The sequence below is a fragment of the Staurois parvus genome, unplaced genomic scaffold (assembly GCF_062004578.1).
Source record: "Staurois parvus isolate SC_StPar_1 unplaced genomic scaffold, SC_StPar_1.0 ptg000019l, whole genome shotgun sequence".
Taxonomy (NCBI): Eukaryota; Metazoa; Chordata; class Amphibia; order Anura; family Ranidae; genus Staurois; species Staurois parvus.
This window is the reverse complement of record NW_028317815.1, coordinates 19,912,006-19,925,753: the sequence shown is the minus strand read 5'-3', so window position 1 is coordinate 19,925,753 and position 13,748 is coordinate 19,912,006. Positions and strand designations below refer to the sequence as shown.

General features: G+C 40.7%; 1 protein-coding gene across 3 annotated transcripts in view; it reads right to left on the bottom strand.

Annotated features, from left to right (window-relative positions):
• The window catches only part of RELN (reelin), a 547,755-nt gene that overhangs the window by 93,209 nt on the left and 440,798 nt on the right, over nt 1–13,748 (bottom strand). For all 3 annotated transcript variants that reach the window (XM_089685528.1, XM_089685532.1, XM_089685541.1), the window contains exons 39-42: nt 11,494–11,665; nt 10,526–10,628; nt 9,984–10,213; nt 9,056–9,276 (exon numbers count right to left, since the gene is read on the bottom strand). In XM_089685528.1, coding sequence (XP_089541654.1) covers nt 9,056–9,276; nt 9,984–10,213; nt 10,526–10,628; nt 11,494–11,665 — 726 coding nt within the window. The remainder of the gene's footprint in view (nt 1–9,055; nt 9,277–9,983; nt 10,214–10,525; nt 10,629–11,493; nt 11,666–13,748) is intronic.

Genomic DNA, 13,748 nt, shown 5'->3' with positions numbered 1-13,748 from the left:
CAGATACCACCCAAATCGCCCACTCTGCTCCTCCCATGATGTCTTCCTCTCTAGCTCCCTCATCACCTCCTCCCACAGTCGCCTCCAGGACTTCTCCAGAGCCTCTCCCATCCTCTGGAACTCCCTACCACAGCATGTCCGGTCAGCACCCACCCTGTCTGCCTTTAGGCGATCTTTGAAAACTCACTTCTTCAGGGAAGCCTACCCCACCTCCACCTAAGAACTGTATTTGAATCACCTCTGCCAGATCATCCTCCGCAGCTATCACCTTTTGTATCACCTCCCCCTTCCTTTAGATTGTAAGCTCCACGAGCAGGGCTCTCCTATTCCTTCTGTACTGAAATGTATTGTAATTGTACTGTCTCCCTTATATTGTAAAGCGCTGCACAAACTGTTGGCGCTATATAAATCCTGTATAATAATAATTATTATTTATTGTTGGCAGCAAACTGTTTACATTATGTACAGTATAGTCTAAAATAGGATCGTAATTGGACAGCAGGGCAAGTAAATGCACCTGCAGAGAAACAAGACACACCTGAGCTTGAGCTAAACAGTTTAGAGAGCATAAAAGTAAATACTGTTGTATGTTGCAGCTGCATTGTTATCATGCACACTAAGTCTAAGCCCACAGGTGCCTTATGGCTATCATGGACCTACAGTGAGGAACAGAAGTATTTGAACACCCTACGATTTTGCAAGTTCTCCCACTTAGAAATCATGGAGGGGTTCGGAGCTGTCGCTGAGCAACACGGAGTTTCAGCTCCCTCCAAAGATGTTCTATTGGATTTAGGTCTGGAGACTGGTTAGGCCACTCCAGAACCTTGATATGCTTCTTACGGAGCCACTCCTTGGTTATCCTGGCTGTGTGCTTCGGGTCGTTGTCATGTTGGAAGACCCAGCCACGACCCATCTTCAATGCTCTGCGTGAGGGAAGGAGGTTGTTGCTCAAAATCTCACAATAAATTGCCCCATTGATCCTCTCCTTAATACAGTGCAGTCATCCTGTCCCCTTTGCAGAAAAGCACCCCCAAAGCATGATGTTACCACCCCCATGCTTTACAGTAGGGATGGTGTTCTTGGGATGCAACTCATCCTTCTTTTTCCTCCAAACACGACGAGTGAAGTTTAGACCAAAAAGTTGTACTTTGGTCTCATCTGACCACATGACTTTCTCCCATGCCTCCTCTGGATCATCCAGATGGTCATTGGCAAACTTCAGACGGGCCTGGACATGTGATGACTTGAGCAGGGGAACCTCCCGTGCAATGCATGATTTGAAACCATGATGACATAGTGTTCTACCGACAGTGACCTTTGAAACTGTGGTCCCAGCTCTCTTCATGTCATTGACCAGCTCCTCCCTTGTACTTCTGGGCTGATTCCTCACCTTTCTTATCATCAGTGATACCCCACGAGGTGAGATCTTGCATGGAGCCCCAGTCCGAGGGAGACTGACAGTCGTCTTTAGCCTCTTCCATTTTCTAACAATTGCTCCAACAGTTGATCTATGTTCACCAAGCTGCTTGGCAATTGCCCCGTAGCCCTTTCCAGCCTTGTGGAGGTCCACAATTTTGTCTCTGGTGTCTTTTGACAGCTCTTTGGTCTTGCCCATGGTAGTAGTTGGCGTCTGACTGACTGTGGGGTGGACAGGTGTCTTTAAAGAGCTCAGACAGGTGCTACTAAGTTAATGAGTGGAGTAGAGGTGGACTTTTTAAAGGCACAGTAACAGGTCTTTGAGAGCCAGAATTCTTGCTGTTTCTTAGGTGTTCAAATACTTATGTTCAGCAGTGCAAGACAAATAAATTCTTTAAAAATCATACAATGTGATTTCCTGAATTTTTAAAAACAAATTCTGTCTCTCAGTGTGGGAAAGCACCTACAATGGGAATTTCAGACCCCCCCATGATTTCTAAGTGGGAGAACTTGCAAAATCACAGGGTGTTCAAATACTTCTGTTCCTCACTGTATATCTACTGCACATTTTCATCCATTTGGTGTTTCTGTAACACATTAAAACCCCACATATTTCTTAGTTTTGTATCTAATTATGCTTTAAGGACATCACAATTGGCAAATGAAAAAAACTGCCCACCAATGTTGGGGCCCTTGTCACTAAAATTTTCAAAGGTCTACTGACCTTTGATATAAAGGGCACTGAACACCAATGTAAAGAAAGGTCTTCTTCATTGATTAGTAATGTAAAAGACATTATTCAACTGTCCACCAATATGAATTTTAGATTTAATAATATTTAGCAAGGGTTCCCTGAGACCTGAAAGTTGTTTCACGGGTTCCTCTAAGTTAAAACAGTCAAGAAAAGGGGCAATTTATACCAATTACGTAAAAAAATTAAAAATACTTTATAATGCATCGAAATACATAATGTATACATAAAGATTTTTGTTCCCATGTCCTAATCATAAAATTCCTTTAATTTGCCTATATTTGCAATTGTCAGGTTTTAGCCTGCAGTTTTCCTGCCTGTGTAATTCCTACCTCCTTGCTGGAGTGCTTCTCCTCTCCTAGTCCTCTAGTCCTGAAGATTCCTTCCACATGTGTTGTAGACTTCTGTGCTCAACTATGGGAGCCAACTGCTATTCTGTTGGTTTATATTTCCTTTCCCTTCCACTACTTTCTGGCAAACCTCCCAATTTGCTTTCCCATATATACACGTGCTCAGCGCAGACCACGTTGCGTGAGCAACTTCACAGTTCTCTGAGCTCCTGTCTGCTCACTATTTTGTGTATCCTGTGGTTGTCTTCCTGTGTGCTGATCCTGTGTGCTGATCCTTCATCTATCGTCTGTGCTTGCCTGCTGCCCGCCCTGATCTCAGCTTGTTTCCTGGTTTTTATGCAGTCTCCTGCCGTTGTACTCTACACACGCTAGTAGTTTCTGTATTCTCACCTGGGGGACATGACCTCTTTCCAGCTTGCTGCAAGTCCATCCCCACCATCAGGGGCCCTGGTAAAGAAGAAGGCTGGGGCTTAAGACTCCATGCCCTGGGGAACTCTGAATTAGCGAAATATAAGGGCTCACTATCACAGACTCCTGACAGCAATATTATCTGGCTCTTCTGGCATGTAGACAGTATTACATATACAGTCATGGCCGAAATTGTTGGCACCCTTGATATTTTTCCTGAAAATCAAGTATTTCACACAAAAAAGGTATTGCATTAACACATGTTTTGCTATACACATGTTTATTCCCTTTGTATGTATTGGAACAAATATAAAACAGAGGCAGAAAAGCAAATATGACATAATGTCACACAAAACCCCAAAAATGGGCTGGACAAAAGTATTGGCACCCTTAACTTAATATTTGGTTGCACACCCTTTGGAAAACATAACTGAAATCAGTCGCTTCCTATAACCATCAATAAGCTTCTGACACCTCTCACCCGGAATTTTGGACCACTCTTCCTTTGCAAACAGCTCCAGGTCTCTCTTATTGGAAGGACACCTTTTCCCAACAGCAATTTTAAGATCTCTCCACAGGTGTTCAATGGGATTTAGATCTGGGCTCATTGCTGGCCACTTCAGAACTCTCCAGCGCTTCTTTGCCATCCATTTCTGAGTGCTTTTTGACGTATGTTTGGGGTCATTGTCCTGCTGGAAGACCCAGGATCTTGGACGCAAACCCAGCTTTCTGACACTGGGCCCTACAGTGCGACCCAAAATCCTTTGGTAATCCTCAGATTTCATGATGCCTTGCACACAGTCAAGGCACCCAGTGCCAGAGGCAGCAAAACAACCCCAAAACATCATTGAACCTCCACCATATTTTACCGTAGGTACTGTGTTTTGTTCTTTGTAGGCCTCATTCCGTTTTCGGTAAACAGTAGAATGATGTGCTTTACCGAAAAGCTCTATCTTGGTCTCATCTGTCCACAAGACGTTTTCCCAGAAGGCTTTTGGCTTACTCAAGTACATTTTGGCAAACTGTAGTCTTGCTTTTTTATGTCTCTGTGTCAGCAGTGGGGTCCTCCTGGGTCTCCTGCCATAGCGTTTCATTTCATTTAAATGTCGACGGATAGTTCGCGCTGACACTGATGCTCCCTGAGCCTGCAGGACAGCTTGAATGTCTTTGGAACATGTTTGGGGCTGCTTATCCACCATCTGGACTATTCTGCGTTGCAATCTTTCATCAATTTTCCTCATCCGTCCACGACCAGGGAGATTAGCTACAGTGCCATGGGTTGCAAACTTCTTGATAATGTTGCGCACTGTGGACAAAGGCAAATCTAGTTCTCTGGAGATGGACTTGTAACCTTGAGATTGTTGATATTTTGCCACAATTTTGGTTCTCAGGTCCTCAGACAGTTCTCGTCTCCTCTTTCTGTTGTCCATGCTTAGTGTGGCACAGACAGACACACAATGCAAAGGTTAAGTGAACGTCTCTCCTTTTTATCTGCTTTCAGGTGTGATTTCTATATTGCCCACACCTGTTACTTGCCCCAGGTGAGTTTACAGGAGCATCACATGCTTGTAACATTCTTATTTATCCGCAGTTGTGAAAGGGTGCCAATACTTTTGTCCAGCCCATTTTTGGAGGTTTGTGTGACATTATGTCGAATTTGCTTTCTTTCCTCCCTTTTTTTGTTTTGTCCCAATACACACAAAGGGAATAAACATGTGTATAGCAAAACATGTGTTAATGCAATACGTTTCGTGAGAAATACATGATTTCCTGGAGAAATATCAAGGGTGCCAACAATTTCGGCCATGACTGTAACTGTTCTTTAGATTTCTCTTTCTTCATTGGTAAGTGGGAACTCCTGTCAGATGAACTTTGCATGACTGACAGCTAAAAGAAGGTTAAAGGTGATCTCACAAGCCATTTTATATGCAAAAAAGGGTTTCCTGATGTGTACTGACCACTCATAGCAACTAGCAAATTTTAAAGTAGGTGCCAGCAGAAAGACAAATCAAAGGGAAGATTCGTAAAATGGGAGACAGAACCTGAGCTGGCTAAATCTCAGTTCCTATCCAGCACCTGAGCTAGCCCAATAGACTGGACAAGACTTTGGTCTAGAACAGGGGCAGGGGATGTTGAATGGCATGTTTAATTGGAGACAAGTGGTGTCTAAAACCCTTATGATGACACCCACTCATTTACAAAGCATACAACTGATGCAGATCTTCAATTACATTTATTATAAATATCTGTGGGAGACAATAACTAGAAGGCCTCTGATGTGAAGGCCCATGGATACTGTATCCCACCATTATTCACGATCACTGTAGTAGAAGAACATCATTGGGTGTGTAGTTTATCTATATCTGGATTTATGCTGTCTCAGGTATATTCCAGCACCATGGGATTGATGATGTGTTTCCAAAGTTTATTAGCTTGGAGAAGCTGTAACATATTTATTATTCAGAAATAAAGGTTATGTGGAGCAATAGCATCATCAGACTTATCACCCTTACCCCTACAAAGTCCTCTCCTAGCACAGATGAATTGTAGGTCCATTTCTAGAATCCCACACTGACCTTCTCTAAGGAGCAGCACTACGAAGCAGGAGAAGGAAAACGCAGGGGAAGTGAGCTGAGAGCTTTGTGCTAATTACATTCTGTGTGTACAGAACAATGAGTCTTCATCAATCACTCTCCATGTTCATGCAAGTAGGGAGATGAGAACAGAGAGACTTCTAAGCTGCCAATGCTAATTTGGTAACTAAATTTATTATCACATAGCACTATCATGCTGTGTCAAACACTTTGTATAATTATTTTGCAGTACAAAATACATTATTAACCACATGTAGCAAAATGGAAGCAGTTTAACATGTCTGTTAACAAAGCAATAATGAATTATCAGTATGTGTGTTTGTGTGTCTATAAAATAAAGACCTGACCATTTGGTCTTTGCCTTATAAGTATATTTTGAAATACATGTATTAGCCAGTTCTGGGATGATATCTATATTTTAAAGTGCTCTAAAACTGTAACTAAATTATTTATCTATCTTTGTTTTGTGTTGTAAGTGGCATATGTATATATCCCACAGAGTGGGATATTAACTTTTTACACTTTTTTAAAATGTATTTATTTATTATTTACCAATCCAAAGTCCTCTATGTCATGCATTTTTGGTGTTAATGAGACATCAGGGGTCTAAAAGACCCTGATGTCTCGCCTTTTCTCCAATGAAGCTGATGAAATGCAGATCGTGTTCCATTATCTTCTTCCCCATACTGGGGTGACACAGGGACCTGGAAGTGATGTTTTACATGTTGCTTCTGGGTCAGTAATAGGAAGGGAAGGACAGTGAACAAATGTTCCCTGGTCTCCCTCCGCTCTACCCAATGGCACCCACCACCATGCTTATCCCGGGCTGCATGGGCGCATAGTGCCTGGGAAGTAAGGTGGGGGCGAGTGGGGTGGGTGGCTATTACTGAGGTATGTGGAAGTGATCCAGCAGTTGCACAACTGCTGGATCCCTTCCATCTGACAGTCAACTGTCAGCTTGTCAGATTTAGACATACCACCTGTGTAGATACAAATTAGAAAGTCAGGGTGAAGTCAGAACTCCTTATCTAAAGCAACAGGAACTGAAGGACTGTAAGGCAAACTACATGATGGACAGAAGGAAAGGTAAACAATAGCAGCCTCTCCCTACAGATTTCCTTAAAAAAATATTAAAAACATTATTATTAATAAACTATTAGGTTTCCACTGCACATACCTGTTTCTAACGTTGATATACTCAACTATTCAACTCCTTTACACTATTTATAATATTCCACCAATACCCAATAAATCTGAAAATTAGGTATGATTTTAATCGGTGAGTTACAGCAATATAAGTATGCGTATCTCATATATCAGCGCTATTAAAGTGATTACAGTGATAGCAGCGATCTTCTGGTTTCTGTGTTGAGCAGCTTCACTTCTGTGTAGTAACCACAGGGGGGTTGCTTGCTTGATACTGTTGCCACACAGAACGTCTTTTATTTTTTCAATGATTACAAGGAGGTCTCTGATTGGATGAGGTGGAGATTGTGACATCACTGGCCTGCCTATTCACTTTGTCCAATCAAAGCATGCCTTGTAGTCATTACAAAATACAAGGCGTTCTGTGATTTGCAGTGGTGGCAATTGAGTGACCCCCTGTGATCACTATGCAGAAGGGAAGCTGCTCATAGGATGAAAAAGATGGCTGCTATCCTGTAGTAGCACCAACTACTACAGTGATTTGCAGCCTCCAATCTTGGAGGTATGAGATATACATATTTACATTGTGCCAAGCACAGGTTTGTAACTATTCAATAAAATTCATACCTTTGGTTGAGCTTGCAAGGTGGAACATTGATTGTATAGTCAAATGCTGTAATAAACTGATTCTGATCAGGTGTTGATATTGTATGCTGGAAGTTTTGGGTTTGTTGGCAAGAATTTAAAAAGAAGATTCAGTGCACAATTCACCCAGACATCTGATTCAGATCCATTCATAGCAACTAAAAAAAGGGCAGTTTCTGATTTTTTATGTTGTGTATGTATTCTCACTGGACTATTAATTAACCACATGCCGACCGCACTATAACCAAAAGACGGCTACAGCTTGGGCAACATCCTCCCAGAACTAAGCCTCCTGAGTCGTGCATCCTTTGGACACAGCTGATCAGAGATCGTGGAAAATGGCCAATCAGAGAGGCCCTTTACTATGTAACCAGCTGTGTCTGATCACAGCTGATCACAGCGTAGAAAGAAAATGCCGATTATCAGCAGTCCTCTATATATATTAATTATATATCCATTAAGTAAACTTATATAAACATACATATACGTATATTGCTGGGGGAAGCATGCACAATAAAAATTGATAACTATTTGACTAATGACTGTAATATAACCAAATATGTGCTTCAGCATACATTACCAAAACAAGCAGGTATAGACCAGATAAATTACCATACTGTTGCAACTTGTCAATGACAGCCATAATAAATAAAGTACATTGTATTGACAAAACTACATATGTTCCCCTGGCTGAAGCCTAAAGCCTCCAGAGACCTCTTATAAACTCACAGACATCTGTCCTATCCTAGTTCCCAAACTTATTAAAGGATAAGCCCACCTTTGGAACATGTTACATGACAGATTTAAAAACAGCGTTGCTGTGCAGGGCACCGCCCACACGGCCATGTCACTCATTCACAGAGTTCTGTGAATGAGTGCCTACAAGTCCCAGCAGTCTTAGCGGTTGTTGGCTTGTAGTTTTCAATGAACTACCACGGCACTGTGGATCACTTTGGTAGTTCATTGAAGCTTCCAGCCAGTATATCTGCTTGCTGCTTACATCCTGTACGGCAAGCAGATATTTTGACAGGTCTGCAGGAGATCTGCATGGCATCAGCAATCTACTGATCGCTGGTGCAATGCTTTACAGGCTCCTTTGGACAAAAATACTAAATGCACATTTTTTTACCTATCCAAAAGGTAAACATATCCTTTAATCCATTGCTTACTACTAATTTATGGAACAGGTGATTTCAGTTTGCAGAGCCTGTTCATTTAATAATTTTTTGTACAATATAAGGCAAAGCCACTGCTGACCATTCTGGGAACTGACAAGTGTGTGTATAGGGTTTACCTGGCAAAATAATGAAAATAGATCTTCCCCTACACAAGGGAATTTGATTGCTGATAGACAACAAATTAAAAATAAATCATACGGGATTAAGCAATGTTTTGCATCTCCTTCCTATAAAAAAAAGCAAATTGGAGAATCTTTTCATTCATCTAATTGTCCAGTACAATTGTCCAACAACCTGTGTAGGATTTCTGGAGTGAAGAGGTCTTCCAATTGTTCAGTAATAGTGGAAAACAATGTAAGACCAACTGCATTACATTCAGCCTTTTTTTCCTTCACCAATGAAGTGGTATAGTCATATGTCAACTACATTTGTAGCTTAACCCTTTTTGGTGGCTATCACAAAACAAAGGTTTTGTTCATTTTCATACATAAACAAATAACATGTGATTACATGGGGACATTATAAAACTACAACAAAAAACAGTATTTTTGAGAACTACAAGATCACCTTCAAAATCATCCTTGAGGAAGTCTGGATTCTTAGTACTGACTTTACAAGTGGGGCCAGAGTATCCAGGGTCACAGATACATTTGGTGCCATCGATGCAACTTCCATGACCATTGCACATCTCCTCACACTGAGGACCAATATAAATGTTATCAATGGCCCATGTCACCGGCTTCATTGCAGTTGGGTAAAATCCTTGATACCATCGGAACCGAATAGAACTTCAAAAGAACAGAAAACATATGAGTTGACTATTTCTGTTGCATATTTTTTAAATATTACTTGTAAAATGTCCATCAAGCTGTTTACACTACAAGCTGCATTTAAAATCACAAATAATTTACTAGCAAGATAATAAAAATGTCTTATCTGCCAACAATGTTCCACAACAAGATCTGGCTAGAAGGTTTAAAAAACCCATAGATATGAAATGTCATCTGATGTCAGAGGAGTTGCCAGACTCTTGTACCAAGGGCGCATAGCTGAGGTCTTCTACTGTGTGCTGCAGGTGACCTTTGCAATATTTTTGCTATCATTCTAAGTATGACAAATGTAGTTCAATCTTTTCTGAATTTATTAAAAGTTTGGTATCTAGTAAACCATTTTCACACTCACAGACCTCCTGGTTGTTTTGGAGAACTAAACAATTGAGTAATGTCCATGATACTTTTTTTATTTGCACTAACATACAATTTTGAGGACAATTTTAGGGAACTAGAAACTGGAATGCCTGGAAACATTTTAGCCACCTGCTACTGTACATTTAATCCTTTCTCACTGTAAGGACAAAGTAATACAACTTAGAATTTGTTAGTGTTGAGTGGCCTGAGTTTGCTTATGTTCAACTTTACGTACATTTTGTTTACTATTTAAATGCACACAAATGAAAGTAAACATACACCCTAAGTTTGCCACCTATGGAACTTACCCACAAAGATGCAGTTTACCAAAGTTGATGACTTCTCTTCTCCAGCCTTGCATTGTTCCAGCATAATAGGTACTACTGGGGTGATGCTCTGTGGTGCAAAGTGAATTGACGTGGCTGCTACTACTGTAGCACAGTGGGAGAAGCAAGTGCCATGTGGCACCAAAATCCCGAGAGAACTCCAGTCTCACTGGATCATCAGAATTGCTGTCTGTTGTGCAGCCCACATTAATCTAGATCAAATAAGAGCAATGCTTATAAAGAAAGTAAAAAACATACACGTCTGAATATAAAGGCATGTTGTAAAAACAACAATTGAGCCAAGTATAATAAATGAGAGCTGCAAAAAATACTATACAAATTCTATGGCAAACTGACATAACTTAATAAGGAAAGCAATACGTTAAAATAGAAATGTTATTTGTTCAAGAAGGAAAAAATGTGCACACTGAAATAAAATTATATTTATATTAGATTTGGTCATATTGTACATACTAAGTTGAACAAACTGAATGCTTTTTGGTAAATAGAGGGAATTAGTTTACCTCAAACTGAATGATAGTGCTTTCATCCACATGTAGATCCCTTGTAGTAATGGAATGCTCTCCTACTTCATTTGAAACAAAAACCATGGCAGAATCTTCCTCCCTAACATCAAACAGACACCTTCAGTACTGGAGTTACTGCACTTCAAACTAAAGTTAAAACTAGAGATACAATTCAATATCAAATAACAGATGTACGTCAAGTATTACAGATACATGAAAGACTAATAGTCTATTCTAAATTTAACATTTTATATTGGCTGTTTTAATATATGTCTATAATAATATAGTGAGCAATACCATATTATTGTGTTAGAAAAGCACCAACTCTCTTTTATTGACTAAACGATTGATTTTCATTTTCAATGTTTTTATTACATTTTCATAGCTTAAAACAAATCAGAAAAAAATACAACAGTTCTGCAATGGGAATATTAACATTTTGTTGGCTTAGATCAGAATAGTGCTGTAGAACACAATGCACATACAGGCTTCCACATATATTTGCAGATGCATGTCACTGAGATCTCTGCTTTTAATATAAATAAGAAACACATTTAGTAGGCCATCTTTACTAACAGAAGAGAGAACTGCTAAATTTTGCACTTTGTTTCTCCACAGTTAGTATAGAGTTCTAGATTTTAGCCTGGTCCTTCTGCCCAGATGCTGCAAGAGCCAGGAAAGCTTGGCACTGAGCTAAGGAGTTACCATGACAGGGACACAGAGGTAATATATTATATTTCAAAAGCATAAAAAGTAGAGACGGTGGGCTTGTGTGGTCAGTCTGAGGTCAAATGTTTGGTTAAGGATTTACAACTATCTAGCATCTAGAATGTCACAGGATTCTTTGTCCTTTTTTTTAATTTTTTCAGCTGCACATGTTGTTAAAAAATTCGAGATTGACATTAAAATATGGGAATTTACATTTGACATATGAAACGTGATGAATAATAACTATGTTGACTTACGGTGCACCTTTGGAGGAGTATGGACAGTAGAGACCAATATTTCCACCAGGGTAGAAAAACCAGTTATCTTCCTTGGGGCCAAAATCAAATGTATCCATTAAGATGGTAGGATTGTGTACATTATTCCCATCAATGACAAAATCTTCTATAATCCATATTTCATCTCTCTTCCCTGTGGCAATAAAGAATGAAAACAAAAGTAATGGCCAGCTCATCTCATAATCTTCACATGTTGTACCATCTGCAGCAAGTAACATCTGAGCGTTTTGTGTTCATACATGGTTCTTTATTCTTTGAAAAGAGGGGTTCTAATTTGAGATCAGCAGATAACATTTCATAGCATTGCTGAATATTATTATGAACTCCTCAACCCTGCATTTGAAGAATAGCTTTACCCAACTCTATTCTACCCAGTAATAAGGATGTCTTAGTTTGCTCCAAAGTTCACAACAATTAAAGAGGAATTCTAGGTATGATTATTTTATACATTGTAACTATGCACATACTATACACGGCTCATGCCCCTGGAAGCTGAAAATCACAGCTAGACACCATTACACCAGTGAACTCTACATCATCACCCCACCTTTCCATCTCATCCCATTCAGAAAATGCAAATCAATCCCTGAATTGCACCTGTTCCAAGCAGCCAACCTCTTCTGTGTTCTGAATGCAGCAGGGCAGCCCCTCAGTGAGGGACACGAAAGCATGTGGAGATTAATGGAGAAGCGGTGTCAGTGATTTCAAGGTTCTAGGGGCATCAGCTGAGAATGAGCTGTCATTTACCCTGCTGGTAAAGTAAACAAAGGGGCAGGGTCACTGGGTAATGTCACTGGGTTACCCTGACCCTTTTTTAACTTTAGCGGCAGGGCAAATGGCAGCTCCTTCTCGGAACTATACAGTGAAGAAAAAAAAAGCGGGCAATTGCGTTTAAAAACCAGCAATGACATTTAGCAGCAGCAAGTGAAGTCATTGTATACACCCTTTCTCTGCCCCCCCCCATCTGCAGTACACACAGGCGCCCCAAAACCCCCGGACAAATAGTCCACCACTCGGACTGCAATTGTCGGCACCTGTATCGGTTCACTTTTTCCTATAGACAAAATGTTTCGGCCACCGGAGTTTCGGTGCATCCCTAGTAAAAAGGGTAGGTCAGAAAATATTTGCCCCATGAAAGATGATCAGGAGAAGTTGGTCACAAAGGACAGGGAGAAGGCAACTGTATTAAATCCATTTTTCTCCTCTGTTTATTTGGACCAAAAGGAGGGGTATGATAAATATGACAGTAATGTTAATAACATGATATTGAATATACCCTTGTGGCTGAAAGAAACCTGTGTACAAAAAGACTAGAAAAACTTAATGTGAATAAATCGCCAGGACCAGATGGTTTACACCCGGAAGCCCACAAAGAATGTAGCCATGTCATAGCCTGACCATTGTTCCTAGTTTTTAAAAACAGATTACTGAGTGTAATGGTGCAAATAGACTGGCAAAAAGCAAATGTGGTACCAATATTCAAGATAGAGCCAAGATACAGTTGTGCTCAAAAGTTTGGATACCTTGTCAGAAATCATGAAATTTTGGCATTGATATTGAAAATATGACTGATTGTGCCAAAAAACTGTCTTTTATTTAGGATAGTGATTATATGAAGCCATGTATTATCACGTAGTTGTTTGGCTCCATAATGATAACAGAAATCAGTCAAATGGCCCTGATCAAAAGTTTACATACCCTGGAATATTTGGCTTTGGTAGAGACATACAAGGAGACACGCACATTTTAAAATGGCAATTAACCACTTGCCGCCCAGCCACCGCATATAAACGGTGGCAGGGCGGCGCTCGTAGGCAAAAGCACGTTTTAAAACGGCTGCCTTCAAAACAGGTAGGGGGCGCGCGCGCCGCCCTACCTGTCCCGCGGGTGTCAGCAGCGGGTGTCAGCCGATGGGTCACAGCCGGTTTTTACCGGCCGTTTTCCCACGATTGCCGGTGATCGCTAACACAGAGCAGGGCTGCATTGTTTACACACAGACCTGTTCTGTGTCAGTTCTCTGACAGCTTGTGAGAAGCTGCAGAGTTTCTCTCCCTCGATCAGCTCCCCCCTCCCTCCCCCGTCCACTACACACCCCCGCCCCCTAGTAAAACACTCCCCTTACACTGCAAATTCGAAAAATGTTAACCCCTTCCTCCCCAGTGACATTAGTACAGTTTCAGTGGTTTTTTTTCACTGATCACTGTATTGGTGTCACT